General features: G+C 38.6%; 1 protein-coding gene across 1 annotated transcript in view; it reads right to left on the bottom strand.

Annotated features, from left to right (window-relative positions):
• Positions 1-17,741, bottom strand: part of ABCA13 (ATP binding cassette subfamily A member 13) — an 888,443-nt gene that overhangs the window by 534,075 nt on the left and 336,627 nt on the right. Inside the window, 2 exon segments of the mRNA XM_007944147.1 lie at positions 8,314-8,532; positions 16,621-16,801. Of these exon segments, the coding sequence (XP_007942338.1) occupies positions 8,314-8,532; positions 16,621-16,801 (400 nt within the window).

The following is a 17,741-nucleotide window of genomic DNA, read 5'->3' as shown; positions in this document are numbered from 1 at the left end:
AAAAGTCAAGGAAAGGTTTACAAGTGGAAGGAAATTTCTTTGTTGGTTACCAGGGATGGAAAGGGAGAGGAGATAAAACTGCTAGATAGGTAGAGACAAGTATTGATTTGGATGAAGGGAAGAACAATGTACGAAATGTGGGTGATAAACACAGTGGCACTGAGGAAGAGGAAGACAGAGAGATACACAGCAGGTACAGACAACAAGGATGAACCCTGTTGCGTGTACAGCACTGTGTTGTCAGTAATGGCAAGCATTGATCTATAGGTGGACAGATGGCTGTATAAGCTGAATGATCAGGTATGTTTAGGCAGGGTAAGGTGTGCCAATGACCATGCATAGAATTAGCAGACAATGTGTCTACATGTGTATGTATATGTGCTATAAGAATTGTTGGTGTATAATGGAGCTGACAAGGGACAAGGTTGTGGTGACTTCTTGGTGAGAGTCAGTTACCCAGATGGAGCAAGTAGTTGCACCTGTGAACTCAGGACCATGGTCACAAGGGACATCAAGCTCAATTGGCATAACGTGCTATGCAAAGACATGGTTATACATCCTACTTTGATGAGTAATGAAGGGGATCTTAAAAGCTTGCAAGTGGCCATCTAAATGCAAAAATGCATCTCCTTGTCCAGAGCAATGAAGGATGAAGAAAACCAAAGATGCATGAAAACAATTAGTCCATGGGATTGGTAGACCATGTGATCCTCAGCTTATATGACTGTGAGATCAGAAGAACTAGCTGGTGCCCGGCTACCGCTGTCAACCACAAGGAGGTGGATTGGTGCCAAAGATCCTGGATACAGTGGGAGAACAATGTGGAACAAAACTCAAAATCATAAATAAAATAAAAATAAAAACCAGGTTTGCTTATCTAATAGAGCCTAGTGACACTCCTGAGATTATGGACGCTTGTTACCCTTCAGGTCTTGAACTGTGGCTTCCAGGCAAGCAAGAGACAGGCATATGGGGTGAACATTTACATCAGGTAGATACAGTCCCTGGAGCAATCAATCATGGGAGAACAAAGGGCAGTGTTTGCACAAGGAGACAGCTGGAGGGGAGTAGTGCCTGAGAGGGAAGAATACAGGGAGGAGGTAACCACAGGGAGGAAATGGGAAGAAAGCTGTTACATTGTGGAGAACTGTAGTCAATGCCATGAAACATAATGTGTATGAACTTCTGCATGGAAAATGAATATGCTTTGTAAACTTTCACCCAAATCACAATAAATTTTTTTTTTAAGTTTTTTTTAAAAAAAAAAAAAAAGATAAAAGAAGAAAACACTTCTTAAACACTGAAAAGATATTTTTAGTGTTGATTTTTTTAAAAGTCTAAAGTAATCTAGGGGATATTTTTGCTAGCTGTTGATCTTCAACATACTAAAAGGAAGGGGATGAATTCTGAAAAATTAAATTTCCTAATTCTTTCTCAAAATGACAGGCTAACCCCCTAATAGAGAATATTTCTAGGCAGCAAGGGAAGAAGGAAAGAGATTCTTCCTATATGAAACCTTAATTATATGTTGAAGAATGTGTTTTATGCGCTGCTTTCCCATCATCTGTTCACTTATCCAACAAATATTTATAGAGCTCTTACAATATGTATGGCCTCTGCTGCATGCTAGAACTAGAAAAGTAAATTAAATATTGTCTCTGATTCAAGAACTCCAGCATCTGGTGAGGAAAGCATCCAGGAAATTACGATAAAACAGGATGAAGTAATGATAAAGCCCTAAGTGCTGTAGGCAGAGCCTCCTATTTCAGAGGAAGTAATGTAAAAATAAAACTAGATTAATTCTTCCAGTTGGGGACATGGGAGTTACTTGATGAGTGTGATCCAAAAAAAAAAAAAAAAAAAAGGAAAAGCACTGCCAGGACTTTGTGGGAGAGAGAATGGCATATACAAGGAATAAAATAATCTGTTCCTAAAATATGGGGAAAACCAAACAATAACTGTGGATAAGACTGGTCAAGTGGGCAGAACACATAGGCATCATAAACCCTGTCATATGGTGGTTGGTTCTTTCTCCTCCTGGATCTAGACCTGGGGCAGGGGATTTGTTGTTGTTCATTGTAACCTTCGGTCAATCCTCACACTACTACTCCTGAGGCTGGAAGTTTAAATCCTCCATATCACAGTATATTACTCATCACATTAATTGTTACTGTCATTCTCCAGTCTTTGAATCATGCTTCCTCATTTCTGGAAGATGCTGCCCCTTTGCACTGTCCCCTTCTTCAGCTCTACTATAATTTTTATTCTTAGAGATTTTAATATGCATGTAGCTTATCCTTCAAAGTGGAAATTCTTTCCTTTTTCTCTTTACCTCGATCTAATCTCATCCACTCATGACCAAGGTACATCTTAGCAAACTAAAAAAACAAACCTACTGTCATCAAATTGATTCTGACTCATAGCAACCCCCATAGGGTTTCCAAGGCTCTAAATCTTGATGGAAGCAGATTGCCTCATCTTTCTCCTGAAGAGCAGCGGTTGGTTGGTAGGTCTGAACAATCAATCTTTTGGTTAGCATCCCAGTGCATTAACCACAGGACCATAAAAGCTCTTTTTAAGGTACATCTTAGATCTTCTCATTTCCAATAATCAGAGCTCAGAGTCTTCATTCCAGAGTATTTCTCTCTGATCACCATATCACATTCTTCCAGTTAATCTCTGCCTCCTACAATCAGTCAACTCCACATATCTCAAATTATCACTTATCTTTAATATCATTAATGTACTCCTTACCCTCTTCTCTGCGGTTAAAGTCAATGGTTATCAATATTATCACTTCTTAGTACACACTCTGGGCTCTGAATAATTGAAGCTGACTAGAAGTTCCCACATACTTTGCCTTTCCTTCACTATATTTAATGGACCATCTGTGCTTTGGGAGAAGTCAACTCCTCCCCTCATGCACTGGATTCCATCCCGTATCCCTTAAAGAACACAGCCCCAGTAAGTCATGGTTCCCTTTCCCTTATATAAATTGTTCCCTCTCTATTGGTCTTTTCTTATCAGTATACAAATTCCTACTTTTGAAACATCCTTCCTGACATCACTTACTTATGTCCATACTATCCTTTATCTTTGCTCCCTTTTGTGGCAAAACTCCTGCAAAGAGAGACTGTTTCCCATCCTATTCTCTCACTCTCTCTTAACCCCACTCCAATAAGACCTTCATCTCTATTACTCTACTAAAACTTCCCTTACTGAGGTCTCCAAAAAACTCCTTATGCTAAATCCAGATGTCATTATTGGTCTTTATTTTACTTGAGACTAAACATCATTGGGTACACTGGATCACCCTTTCTTCCTTACTAGACTGTATTCACTCTATTTATTGCCTTCTTCCTACCTTACTAGGTCTCTCTTGCCTCCTTTGTTAATCTCTCTTCATCTTGCCATACTCTTCATATTGAAATGCCCCTGGACTCAAATTCTCTGTCCTCTCTTCTCTACCTGCTGTCAGTTCCTTGATGCCCTTATTGCTATAATAAATATATCTCCAATTCAACTTGAGTTCCTTACTGCACACCAGAATTTTAAGTGTTAATGTTAACTATATAATATTTCTTTGACTTGAAGTTGTAACAAAATTCTTCTCTTTTCTACTCCAAATTAAGGGGACTCTTGACAAATGCTCACTCTAAAGATTCTACCAGACATGTTACCTCCCTTAAACTCACATTTTAATGAAGCTACACATTAAGGAAGCCAAATGGTACTACTGGAGACTAATAAGAACAGTTGCTCTAAATCAGTTGTTTTGAGTTTTCTCTCCCTCTAACTGAGAGCTGCTGTCCTAAAACATGATTTCATTCTGATTGCTTTTGTGCAAATTGGCTTTGTTGCTAGGTATCACACTGTGAACTGTTAACTTCTGAGCTTACTTTGAACTCAAGAAAGAAGATGAAATCCATGTGGTATTGTTAGGTGTTTGATTTAAATCCCAAACACAATCAGAGTACATACATTGAAAATAATAATAATAATACATGATCTGTAACTTTAAAAAAAAAAATAAGTTGACCAGTTTGCTTTTCAGTAACATTTAGTCCATATAATTTAGACATTTCTCATTAAATATTCACCCAAATGTAAGATAGATTTAAATATTACAAAGTAAACATTTCTCCTATATATCCAAGTATCCACTTGCAGTAACATTATTGTTATTACCAGCCACTCTGAAGACATGCAATGAGAACCAGCTCTTCTTAAGCAAAGAATATCATTAGATGCCCATTTAATCTGCCAACAACTGAACTTCAGAGAGGGTAAAGGAAAAAAGAACCTTTTGATGTGTGGACTTAAGTTCTTTTCCATTTGTTCAGACCATTTTTATGTGGTCCTCTTAGTGTTAGGATCTATACAAAGAGATTTGATTTGCTTTGTATATCTACTTACTGTATAGCTGGTCTCTAAACACAAGCTATCTATTTCAATGTGAGATCATCCAAAGAAATAGTGATCCCTAACAGTAGGGAGAAGTAGGACTGGATGCACTGCATTTATTGAGAAGAAGTGTGCTGTTGTCCAAAGTCACTCTTGACTAAGAGATTTCCCAGAAGAGCTGACATCATGCTGTTCCACTGATACATTGCACTCAGACCCTGACCCTGAGAAATAAGTGCCTCCACCATATCTGGGGTTTATTGTTATTTTTTCTTTTGTTTCTTATCTCAAAAAATTTTCTTTGAAAATCAGGATCTAGTCCACGTTTTCCCCACAGACTCATCTCCATCCTGCCCAGTCTGCCCTTCTTCACCTGCTGGCTGATTTACCTAGGCTCTGTGCTGTCAACTGCTTTGCTTATGTGGGTTCTTGTCACCTACAATGTTTTCCACTTTAGCCCTGCCCCTGCAACTCCAGGAAGTCTCTACTCTCCTGCACCCTCTGTTCAAGTGTTGCTATCACATAACACCTTCCCACAATGGCATTTAGCTACACATTGTCCTCTGACTCCACTGCATCCGGTTTATGCACACATCCATATAATTTACTATATTTTCATTGATTAAACATATGTCTTCTTTCCAGACTCCAAAGCAAGGACTGTACATATTGTTGAAAACTTGTTCAATAAATAATATGTGGAATGAATGACTGACTGAATGAAGAGCAGCAGAATATAAGACTGGGAATTTAGAATGAGATAAGGCAAGGAAGTACTTTGCATACCTAATGTAAAGCAATGAATATTACTCCATAGGAAATGAGATGACTTTGACAATTTTTAGTAGAAAACAGTATCATTCATTCATTCAGTTATTCAATTGAAAAAAAAAATTTTATTACACTGCAATGAAGTAAACAGACAGTTTCTACACTCAAGGAGTTTGAAATCTGGTGGAGGGAAACAAAAGACAAATAAATATAAGATGGCATATTTGTATGCTAATAAAAACCAAATCAAACTCTCAATTTTACTCATAGTGACCCCTCCTTGGGCTTCTGAGGCAGTATCACTACAGAAGTAGAATGCCCCATCTTCCTTTCAAGGAGTGGCTGGTGGGTTTGAACTGCCAGCTTTCTGATTAGCAGTCAAGTGCCTTAGGCACTATGCCACTAGAGCTCCCTAGATGTTAATACATGACATTAAAATAAATAAATAAATAAATAAGTCAAGGTAAGAAAAACAGAGAAGACTCACAAAGAGTGGAAAAAACAATAGTATTTCAGATAGGATGTTCAGGAAGTCCTCTCTTGACTTTTGAGTGGAGAACTGAAAGAAGTAAAGGAGCAAATCAAGAAGATAATAAACACAAGAGCAGTCAGGCAGAGAGAGCAGCAACTGGAAAGCCCCTGGGATGGAGACATGTCTGGTGTGTTCAGGGAGCAGCAATAAGACCGATGTGACTAGCACATTTGATGACTGGCCAGTATCAGGTATTGCAGGGCAGTGCAATGTCTAAGGCATTTGACTGCTAACCAGAAGGTTGGAGGTTCAAATCCACTAGGTGCTCCACAGAAGGAAGATGGGACAATCTAATTCCATAAAGATTTACTGCCTCAGAAATCCAAAAGGGGTCAGTATAAGTTGGCATTGATTTGAGGGCATTGAGGTTTTTTTTTTGTTGTTGTTCTTTTTGGTTTATGTATGAGTGGCATTATAGTTTATTGTCTAAACTAGGATTATTTTGAGGTTAAGGGGGTATTAATAATAAATCTGGGACAACAGGCATAAAGAAAGACTATCCTTGTAGTGCAAGGACATATAATTATTATCTTGATTTGGATTTTATTCTCAGTAATATAAAAAGTCCTTAAAGGATGGTGGACAGAGACATCACATGTCCTTGCTTATGTGGTTGAAGGATCACTAACTCTCATGTGGAGAATGATCTTATGCAGGTATGAGAAGACTGCAAGAGGATGTGATGGAAACAGGGAACATTTAAGAAGCTACCACAGTAAGCTAGAGAAAAGTAGGCAGTGGATTGAGGGGAAGATTAGCCTTACAGAACTGAACAAAATGAACTTGGGGAATAGGAGGAAAAGGCAATTTCAAGCAGGAAGACCAACTGGAGACAATGGCATCTCTGTGGAATGAAGTGGTGAAGATGTGATTTTGGCTAGTGGTAAGGGAAATGAGGGTAAAAGGGAAGGAAAAAGACATGCTAAATGCCAAGTAATCATTTCAAAACGTGGTTTCCAATAATATCACCAAAGGTAAATAAAATATATCAGCTTTAAGACAGATTTCTCCATCTTTATGGAGCCAGAAATATCAAGTTAGACTTCTAGCATAGTAAAGGATGTACTTGAAAAGGTGATAAAGAAATAAGATCACACAGAAAAAAAACTGCACATTTTCACCTTCAAAAAACTGGAATTACTATTTAAAAAATAAAGCTTGCAAAAATATTTTAAAATAATAATGAGCATTGAAATTCATATGTTCTTCTCAGATGTATTTATCAGATATATAACTAATTACTTGCTCTAAGGTAGCTCCTTCCACCTCCATGTGCATGTTCCACTGATATTCTGCTTTGAAAAATCAGTCAGTTTTGAATATCAAGGAAAAAGCACTAACGCCACATGTCCATGAGTCATACATCTTCCTGAGAGAGCAGAGTTCAGCACGAACTAGATAGACATTGCTCTTTACTATTATTTCCTGAATCAGTGGCATCACAACTGGATTACTACTTTCAACATCTGTCCTTGACTTTAGTTGTTCTCCTGTCCCCTCCAATCTCTCCTTCCAAGTCCATCTCCCTTGCACACTACTTGTTTACTAACCAAGAACCTACAGTTTCTATCTTTGTCATCTAGTCTAAACTTCTGTTAGTGTCCAATGATGGGAAAATATTCTATGTCTGTCACTGAGCCATCCTGGTGATACCATGTTTTCCACCTTTCCCTATACACATATCTTCTACTTTGGGTCTTCTTTCTACTATTATTTCCTTTTTGAAATAATTTCAGTCTCCATTTGGACTAATGAATATCCCATTCATTATTCAAGACCCTACCTGGAGTCCTCCTCTCCCCTCCTTGTGCATCAAAACATGACTTATTTCTTCTAACTTTAAAAGTCTTCACATCTAGGTTTTCCTATCCCCACTGTCTCTCCCATGAAAAGGGGTTTTCATCACCTCTTTTTGTCAGTAGCCTTTCTGCCTCTAGTCTTTCCCACTGCTATGGTGTAACAGGACATACCTTATAAATCTCAAGCTGATCACAACTCAATGCCCATAAGTCCCTATTTAAACAATAAAGTTCAAACACCTTAGCATGACTAATTTGGCCTTTTACAACAATTTTTCCAATGTTCCTTTCCAATCATTTTATTTCAGGGCACCCATATGAACCCTGGGAGCTCTGGTAGCATAGTGCCTAAGGCACTGGACTGCTAACCAGAGGGCTGGTGGTTCAAACCCACCAGCATCTCCTCGGAAGGAAGATGGGGCAATCTACTTCCGTAGTGATACTGCCTTGGCAACCCAAGGAGGGGTCGCTATGAGTCAGGTCGGACTCTACAGCACATAACAACAACAACAACAATATGAACCCTATGTTCAAGATACAAACTTTCACCAACCATCTACGCCACACTGTCCTTCTTTGTTCATTCTCCTCACTACTTTAAGAGCAATCCAAATCAAGTCCAACCAGAAGCCTCCTCTGATATTCTCAGTGTTAGTGACCATGTCATATTTCCATGATGAAGAACCATGTGCTAAGCATTTCTTCTTTATCTACAGATGATCGCTTTAAAGTTTCTTTTTCAATATTCTTCATTTATTTAAATAAGGGGTGGGGACTAGGAGGTAGAGAGAAATGAGTATTACTAACTTATTGACTTGCTGGTGTAACTCCTTCTTTGTCCACTGTGGTGCCTTTATGGAAGCAAAGAGCAGCAGATGTTCCAGAACAGTGAGATTGTCAAAAAGTACATCATGCTGAGGACACACACCCAGCTCCATTCTGACTGTGGCCAAATCTCTCTGCAGGTTCTTGCCATTGATGATGATGGCTCCAGAAGTGGGAGGATAAAGTCCTGTCAACATTGATCTGCAAGAGAAAACAAAATAATCAGAAAGACCACGTACTGCTATAAATATCAGTATCTCAGTGTAGTTTGTAGAAAGCTCAAGAGGAAGTGGAAAAGTTCAGGTACTAGCCCAATTGTGGAAAGTTATGGGAAAGCATAAAAAGCCATAGGATACAGGTAAGGGGAGGGAGATAGGCCCCATACCCAGAGGCAAGAAACAGAGAGAATGCCAGGGACAACAAAGTGGCAGGATCCAGGAAAGGGGAGGGTGGAGAGGTTTTTAAAACCTAAAGGAGAATAACTTGTCTGTCAGTTTGTCATACTGTGGTGGTGTATGCATTGCTGTGAGGCTTGAGGATGTGCTACTGATGTTTCAAATGCCAGCAGGGTTGCATATGGTGCACAGGTTTCAACACAGCTTACAGACTGAGACAGACTAGGAAGAAGGGAGATGCCACCCACTTCTCAAAAAATTGGTCAGGGAAAACCTTATGAATAGCAGAGAAACATTGTCTGATACATTACTGGGCAACTTTATGAATAGCCTGGAAACACTATCCAATACAGTGTAGGAAGACAAGCCCCTTAAGTCAGAAGGCTCTCAAAATACGGCTGGGAAGGAGCTGACTCATTAAAGTAGAACCAACCTTAATGATATGGATAAAGTAACGCTTTTGAGACCTCCATTTACTGATGTGGCATGACTCAAATTGAGGAGAAACAGATATAAATATCCATTAATAATCAGAACATGGAATGTATGCAGTATGAATCTAGGAAAATTGGAAGTTGTCAAAAATGAAATGGAACACATAAAGATTAATACCTAAGCATTAATGAGCTAAAATGGACTGGTTTTTGCCATTTTGAATCAGACAACCATATGATCTACTATTCCAGGAATGACAATTTGGCATTCATCATCACAAAGGATGTTTCAAGATCTGTCCTGAAGTACAGTACTGTCAGTGATAGTATAATATCCATACACCTACATGGATGACCAGTTACTATGACTATTATTCAAATTTATGCACAAACCACCAAAGCCAAAGATGAGGAAATTGAAGATTTTTATCAACTACTGCACTCTGAAATTGACCGAACATGCAATCAAGATATATTAATTATCACTGGTGACTGAAATGCAAAAGTTGGAAAAAAGAATCACCAGTAATTGGAAAATTTGGGCTTGGTGACAGAAATAATGCTGGAGATCTCTTGATAGAATTTTGCAAGACCAACGATTTATTCACTGCAAAGACTTTTTTTCAACAACACAAATGGTAGCCATACACATGGGCTTCACCAGATGCAATACACAGGAATCAGATTGACTACATCTGTGGCAAGAGGAGATGAAAAAACTCAGTATCTTCAGTCACAAGGCCAGTAGCTGACTGTGGAACAATCAACTGCTCATATACAAGTTTAACTTTAAGCTGAAGACAACTAAAACAAATCCACAAAAGCCAAAATAAGACCTTGAATATATCCCTCCTGAATTTAGAGACCATTTGAAGAATAGATTTCATGCACTGAACACCAATGACCAAAAACCAGAGGAATTGTGGGAGGACATCAAGAACATCATCCATGAAGAAAGTAAGAGGTCATTAAAAAGACAAGAAAAGAAGAACAAAATGAATGACAGAAGATACTCTGAAATTTGCCCTTGAGTGGAGAGCAGCTAGAGCAAATGAAAGAAATGACAAGATAAAAGAGCTGAACAGAAGATTTCAAAGAGCAGCTCAAGAAGACAAAGCCAATTACTATAATGAAATGTTCAAAGATTTGGAGTTAGGACACCAGAAGGGAAGAAAATGCTCAGCATTTCTCAAGCTAAAAGAACTGGGGAAAAAAATAATAAGTCTCGAGTTGCAATACTGAAAGATTCTACGGGCATAATACTGAATTATACAGGAAGCATCAAAACCAGATAGGACGAATACACAGAGTCACTGTACCAAAACAAACTAGTCAATGTTCATCCATTTCAGGAGGTGGCATATGTCCAAGAACCAATGGTATTGAAGGATGAAGTTGAAGATGCACTGAAGGAATTGGCTAAGATCAAACCTCCAGGAATGAGCCATTGAGAATGTTTGAACAAATGGATGCCCCGCTGGAGGCACTCCCTTGGCTATGCCAAGAGCTATGGAAGACAGCTGCCTGGCCAACTGACTGGAAGCGATCCATATTGGTACACATTCCAAAGAAAGGTGATCCCACAGGATATGTAAATTATCAAACAAGATCATTAATATTGCATACAAGTAAAATTTTACTGAAGATAATTCAAAATCAGTTGCAGCATCCAGAAATATCAAAAAATATTGACAGCATCCAGAAATGCAGGCTCGACTCAGAAGAGGATGTGAAATGAGAGATATCATTGCTGATGTCAGATGTTTTTTGCTCAAAGCAAAGAATACCAGAAAAATGTTTACTTGTGTTTTGTTGACTATACAAAAGCATTTGATTGTGTGGATCATAACACATTGTGGATAAATTTAAAAACAATGGGAATTCCAGAACACTTAATTGTACACATGAGGAACCTGTACATAGACCAGGAGGCTGTCATTTGAACAGAACAAGGGGGCACTGCATGGTTTAAAATCAAGAAGGGTGTGTGTTAGGGTAATATCTTTTCATCATACTTATTCAATCTATATGCTGAGCAAATAATCCTAGAAGCTGGACTATATGAAGAAGAACATGGCATCAAGATTGGAGGAAGAATCATTAACAACCTGCAATATGCTGATGACACAACTTTACTTGCTGAAAGTGAGGATAACTTGAAGCACTTACTGATGAAGATTGAAGAAGACAGTCTGCAGTATGGATTATATCTCAATGTAAAGAAAACAAAAATCTTCACAACTGGACCTATAAGCAGCATCATGATAAATGGAGAAAAGTTTGAAGTTGTTAAAGACTTCACATTGCTTGGTTCTACAATCGATGCCAATGGAAGCAGCAGTCATGACATCAGATGGCATATAGCACTGGACAAATCAGCTGCAAAGGACCTCTTTCAAGTGATGAAGAGCAAAGATGTTTCCTTGAGGACTAAGGTATGCCTGACACAGCCATGGTATTTTCAATCACCTCATATTCATGTGAGAGCTGGACAATGAATAAGGAAGACCAAAGAAGAGTTGATGATTTTGAATTGTGGTGCTGGAGAAGAATGCTGCTGGACTGCTAAAAGAACTAACAAATCTGTCCTGAAAGAAGTGCAGTGAGAATGGCCAGACTTTCTCTCACCTACTTTGGTCATGTTATTAGAAGGGACCATTCCCTGGAGAAGGACGTCATGCTTGGTAAGGTGGAAGGTTGACAAAAGAGGGGAAGGCCCTCAACCAGAAGGATTGACACAGTGGCTGTAGCGATGGCTCAAGTATAGCAAGGATCATGGAGCTGGCGCAGGACTGGAAGATGTTTCTTTCTGCTGTTCATAGGGTCACTATGAGTAGGAGACAACTCGACAGCACCTAACAACAACAACAGTTTGGTAGTTCAGGTTATGTGTCAACTGGGCTGGGCCTGTTTTTGAGTGTCTGGGAAGCTGGATATAGTTAAGCCCCTGCTGAAACTGATAATAAGCTCACAGTGGAATCTACTGTGAGTAGCTGAGTAGGTACCTTAGGGTTGTGGTCTGCTTCCGGTATATGAGAAGACACCTGAGAAAGGTCTTGAGCTTCTTGGCACATCAGATCCTCCATTTAACTGAGTCTTCATCTCAGTGGCCTGCCATAATGTCTGCTGATCTTGGGACTGTTTCTGAACTTGAACTAGTGGCTTTCCATGTTGCTTGATAATCTTGGAACTGTGCCATTTTATACTTTGACCTTGGGTTTGTCAGCCTTAGCAGTCAGCAGCTGCCTAAGTTAAGAGACACCTCAAACTCCAGTGTGCTAGGAGCAAGAGGCAGAGCTGAAGACCAAGGTCAAAGAGCCTTCATCTAGCACCTAGAGCTGGCACTTTGAACTTGGACTTCCAGTCTCCTAAACTATAAGAGAATAAATCCTTGTTTGTGAAAGTCATCCACTTGTGGCATTTTCTGTTAAACTAGAATTAGAGGGTCAAAACATCCACTCAACTCCAATCACATGAGTAAATCTTGAGAAGATCATAAACCTTCTGATGACTGTTTTCTACACCGTAAGCTAAGAGTTGAGAAGAGTTTGAGGGGATGTTGAATGGTTTCATCCTGGAAATGTGATCTTATGATAATGTTTATATTCCCCATATGATACAACAAAATCAGAGACCTGTATGAGATGTTAAAATTTTAAAATCCAAGGTTTTTTTTTTTTTTTTTTTTACGACTTAGTCCCCACCAGTCTTTTTTTTTTTTAAGTGATCTAATTTATCATCTTTTTTTTTTTTTTTTTATAGATGAGGAAACAGCCTAAATAAATATTCACCTAAGGCCTCATAGTCAGACAAAGGCAGAGCAGAACCTCAAATCAACATTCTAAACTCTGAAACTAGGCTTCTTTCTGCTATTCCCTTGCTATCTGTGAATGTCAACATCATAAGAACTCAAGTGCACATCACCAAAAGCTTATCCATCCAACATTACCAAAGGGAGATCCAGCATTGCCTAGTTCTGCTTCCTTTTTTCCATGAAGTTTATTATATATGACTGAAGACTATTTCCTTATTTCTAATAAGTTATATATACACCTAACCCAGAAAAAAACAAACACACTGCCATCGAGTCGGACCCAACCCATAGCGACCCGTCCTTGGGTTTCCGAGGCAGTATCACTACGGAAGTAGATTTCTCAACCTTCCTTCTGATGAGTGGCTGGTAGATTTGAACCGTCAGCCTTCTGGTTAGCAGTCAAATGCCTTAGGCACTGTGCCACCAGAGCTCCCTTAAATATACACCCACAGTAGTGGAAAAAGAAAACTGTTGCTATTGAGTTGATTTCAACTCATGGACACCACATATGTTTTCAAAGTAAAACTGAATTGTTCTGTAGGGTTTTCTTGGCTGTAATCTTCATGGAAACAAAATCTCAGGCCTCTCTTTTGTAGCACTGCTGAATGGATTAGTAGGTGAGCATAGTAGTCAAGGGCAAACCAATTGCTCTACCCAGGAACCTTACACCTATTAGAGGAACTAGCAATCTCACTCCTAAGTATTTACTCAAGAAAAATAAAATAAAATATGTCCATACAAAAGTATGTACACAATTGCTCATCACAGCTTTATTCATAATTACCAAAAACTAGCACTAAGCTGAACTGCCACTACAGATGAAGGGATAAACAAATTTTAGTACACCCATGTACTACAATACTACTCAGCAATGATAAGGACCAAAGTACTGATACAACACCATCATATATGAATCTCAAAATCATTATGCCAAGTGAAGGAAGTCAATCATAATCCCAATCCAAAACCCAACACACTACCATCGAGTTGGATCCGACTCATAGTGACCTCCCCTTGGGTTTCTGAGGCCATATCACTACAGAAGTAGATTGCCACATCTTTCTTCTGAGTAGCTGGTGGGTTTGAACTGCCAGCCTTCTGGTTACTAGTTAAATGCTTTAGGCACTGTGCCATTAGAGCTCCTTATCATAATCCCACATATGTGAAATTCTAGAAAATGAAAATTAATAGTGAGAAATAGCAGATCTTTGGCTACCTGGGGCCAGAGGTCAAAGGAGGGCAAATTGAGGCTTTGGAGAGTAAAAGAAATGTTCTTAATCATCATGATGTTAGTGGTTTTAGCATTAACAAATCCCTATTGAAACAAATAAAGTTGATACTGTCTACAGCAAAAAGGAGAAGACCCTCTGTGAGATGAATCTGTCATCACATTGCTATAACAATGGGCTGAAGCATAGCAACAATTACGAGGATGGTGCAGGACCAGGCAATGTTTCATTCTGTTGTACATACGGTCATTATCAGTTGGGACCAACTCAACAGAACCTAAAAACAACATTGTATATAATTATGACTCGATAAACTTGACTTAAAACTGATACGCTATTTTCAAAACATGTTTGAGGTGCTGTAGAATAGTTTATGCATATTCTGTGACTATTCGGAATTTTCTGTTTTAAATAGGGAAGAGTGAAGATCTAAATCGATCCACTAATTGGTTTCTCTGCCTCTCATCTAAAAACTCCTAGAAAGAGATAACCATCAACAATATCTCAAAATGTGCACTAAGAGCCTGGCAGTGAGTGAACCTTGAAACACAGACAAACATCAAATATACTTCTCATTGTTCTGCTAAACCCAAACTTCAGATTTCGTTGTGATAAAAACCAAAGGCACAATATTAGGAAAAGTATGATTTAAAATGCCAATTTTCTGAATCATTATTTGTGAAGCTTGCATTTTCACGATCTGTGAACACAAAACAGTTAACTCAGAATTCTTCACTTCCATTTCAGCATCGAAGGAAAGACAAAAAATTTTCCATATTTTTTCTTTCAACTTGTTTTCATACGTGAGACTTAAATACTTTATATATACCATTTTTCTACTTTTCTATGTAAGTTTGAGGCAAAAAAGCCTTTACATTGCTTTATCTAACCATAGTTTAAACCTACATATTTAGTGAGAAAAAAGAGAAAAAAGAACATAATTTGCACAAAAGAGAAATTAAATAATTTTTATATTTGTTGTTGTTGTTGTTATGTGCCGTTGAGTCGGCCCCGACTCATAGCAACCCCTCCTTGGGTTTTCGAGGCAGTATCACTACGGAAGTAGGATTGCCCAATTTAGCCTTAAACAAATCATCATTTCCATATGGTTGTTCTTTGGATACCACAGACAAGCAGTTCATGAATGTTTGAACTCATTGCTTTTCTGATAGCACATGATTTTATTCTTCAATCAAATTCAGAGCCCTGTTACGCCAAACCAAGAAGTAAGCCTTAACAATAACGATAATAATAATAAAACAACTTTGTAAAAAGTCTAACGTAAAGAAAAAATAGATGTTTAAAGAAATTGAAAGTATTTGACTTATGTCATCTTTCTGTAGCTATGGAAACAAAATTAATTCTAGGAGAAGGAAACACTAAAAGTGTCAAGAGACTTTTAAAGACTAAAGAAAAAAATATGAAGAAATATTTGTAGGTGTTGTAGTTAAGGTTATGTGTCAACTTGGCTGGGCCTGGTTTTGAGTGGCTGGGCAGCTGGTTGTAGTTATTTCCCATGATGAGACTGGCAATCAGCTCCATGCTTGAATCTGCCACGAGCAGCTGAGTAGCTGTTTTAAGGATAAGCAGCAGCTTTGGGCATGGTCTGCAGATTTTTGGCATGCTTGAACCCTGCATGTAGCCGAATCTTCATTTAGTAGCCTGCCATTTTTCCTGCTAATCTTGGGACTATCTGTAGACTTGAACGAGTGGACTTGTAATATTGAGACTGTGCCTTTTTACTTGTCAACCTTAGGTTTGCCAGCCTTTGCAGCCAGTGGCTGTCTTGAGTTAAGAAAACCTCCAACTTCAGTGGGCAAAACTGAAGCCACACATTGAGGGGTTTTCACCCAGGCCCTTACAGCTTGGCACTTTGAACTTGGGCTTCTAGCCTCCTAAACTGTAGGAGAATAAACTCCTATTTGTTAAAATCATACATTTGTGGTATTTCTGTTAGAGGTGCACTAGGTAACCAAAACAGTAGGGAGAGAAAGAAAAATTAAAGGGAAAAAAAAAAAAAAAAAAACATATATACACCCATCCTACCCAAAGCAAACAAAAGACTCTACTCAAGATATACAAATTAAATGTATGGTTAAGGACTCTGACCAACTCTGATGTCAGGGATTTGTTTTTCTTCTATGTCTCAAAACTCTGTATTGAGACTATAAAAACACAGAAATCAAACTTCCAGGTTCACAGGTAAACTAATCAAAATATCTACTATTATTATGTTGTTGTTCTTGTTATGTTACTTCGAGTCAGACCCGACTCATAGCGACCCCTCCTTGGGTTTCCTAGGCAGTATCACTACGGAAGTAGATTGCCCCATCTTTCTTCCGAGGAGTGGCTGGTGGGTTTGAACCGCCAGCCTTCTGGTCAGCAGTCAAGTGCCTTAGGCACTAAATGGTACATACATAATTGTGGTCTTTCCTGCGCCATTCGTGCCCAGCAGAGCAGTGATTTGGTCTCTGTGAAAGGTGACAGTGAGGTCTTTGATGACTGCTTTGTTGGGGTCATATTCCTTGGTCACAGACACCAGCGTTACTCCAGTGGAGCCTCCTTTAAGGTGTCCTTCCTTGCGTTGCGGAGATGACCCTATGAGGAAGATGCTAATTTATCATGTTGTTGTTGTTATTTGCCGTCGAGTCACCCCCGACTCCTGGCGACCCCTCCTTGGGTTTTCGAGGCAGTTATCACTACGGAAGTAGGATTGCCCAAACTTCCTTCCGAGGAGTGGCTGGTGGGTTTGAACTACCAGCCTCCTGGTTAGCAGTTAAGTGCCTTAGGCACTATGCTACCAGAGCTCCTAATTTATCATAGAAAGACTTTAAAGCCCCCAAAATAATTCTCACACTTAGTGATATGTCTATGGGCTGCCTTGAACTTGAGTTCTAGCTTTGTGAACATATAGAGAAATTTTAAAAATTTATATTTTTTTTACCAAAATCAAGAAATGAATTATGTAATGACAGAAAATTAAGTGAAGTTGCTGATTACAAAGTTTTGAAACCTGTGATACATACTTGGTTAAAAAAAAATTACATAAAAACAGACACATCTATCTGTATACACATACAAAGAGAAAACAATGGGCAGATTAGTTGCACACCAAAATGTCCATAAGAGGTAGTCTACCTAAGAGGTGAGAGTTAACAGATGATTATTAATGTGTTCCAAATTTTGTGATTCATATTTTAGTTATATAATCAGAAAAAAAGTACTTTACCATATTGACTTGTAATACAAAACAATTATGATGGAAGTTTATTTATGTGTCATGCATCTGTATTTATATATGAAATACATACATATAGATATAAAACTCAAACTCACTGCCGTTGAGTCAATTCTGACTCACAGCCACCCCTCCTTGGGTTTCCAAGGTGGTATCACTACAGAAGTAGATTGCCCAGTTTTCCTTCCGAGGAGCAGCTGGTGGGTTTGAGCCACCAGCTTTCTGGTTAGCAGTCAAATGCCTTAGGAACTATACCACCAGACCATATGCATGTATGCATGTATGTATATGTATATATAT

Source organism: Orycteropus afer, unplaced genomic scaffold (genome assembly GCF_000298275.1).
Source record: "Orycteropus afer afer isolate SDZICR_OR568_19922 unplaced genomic scaffold, OryAfe1.0 scaffold00121, whole genome shotgun sequence".
NCBI classification, from domain to species: domain Eukaryota; kingdom Metazoa; phylum Chordata; class Mammalia; order Tubulidentata; family Orycteropodidae; genus Orycteropus; species Orycteropus afer.
Note: the sequence above shows the minus strand (reverse complement) of the source record. Positions and strands in the feature narration are given on the sequence as shown.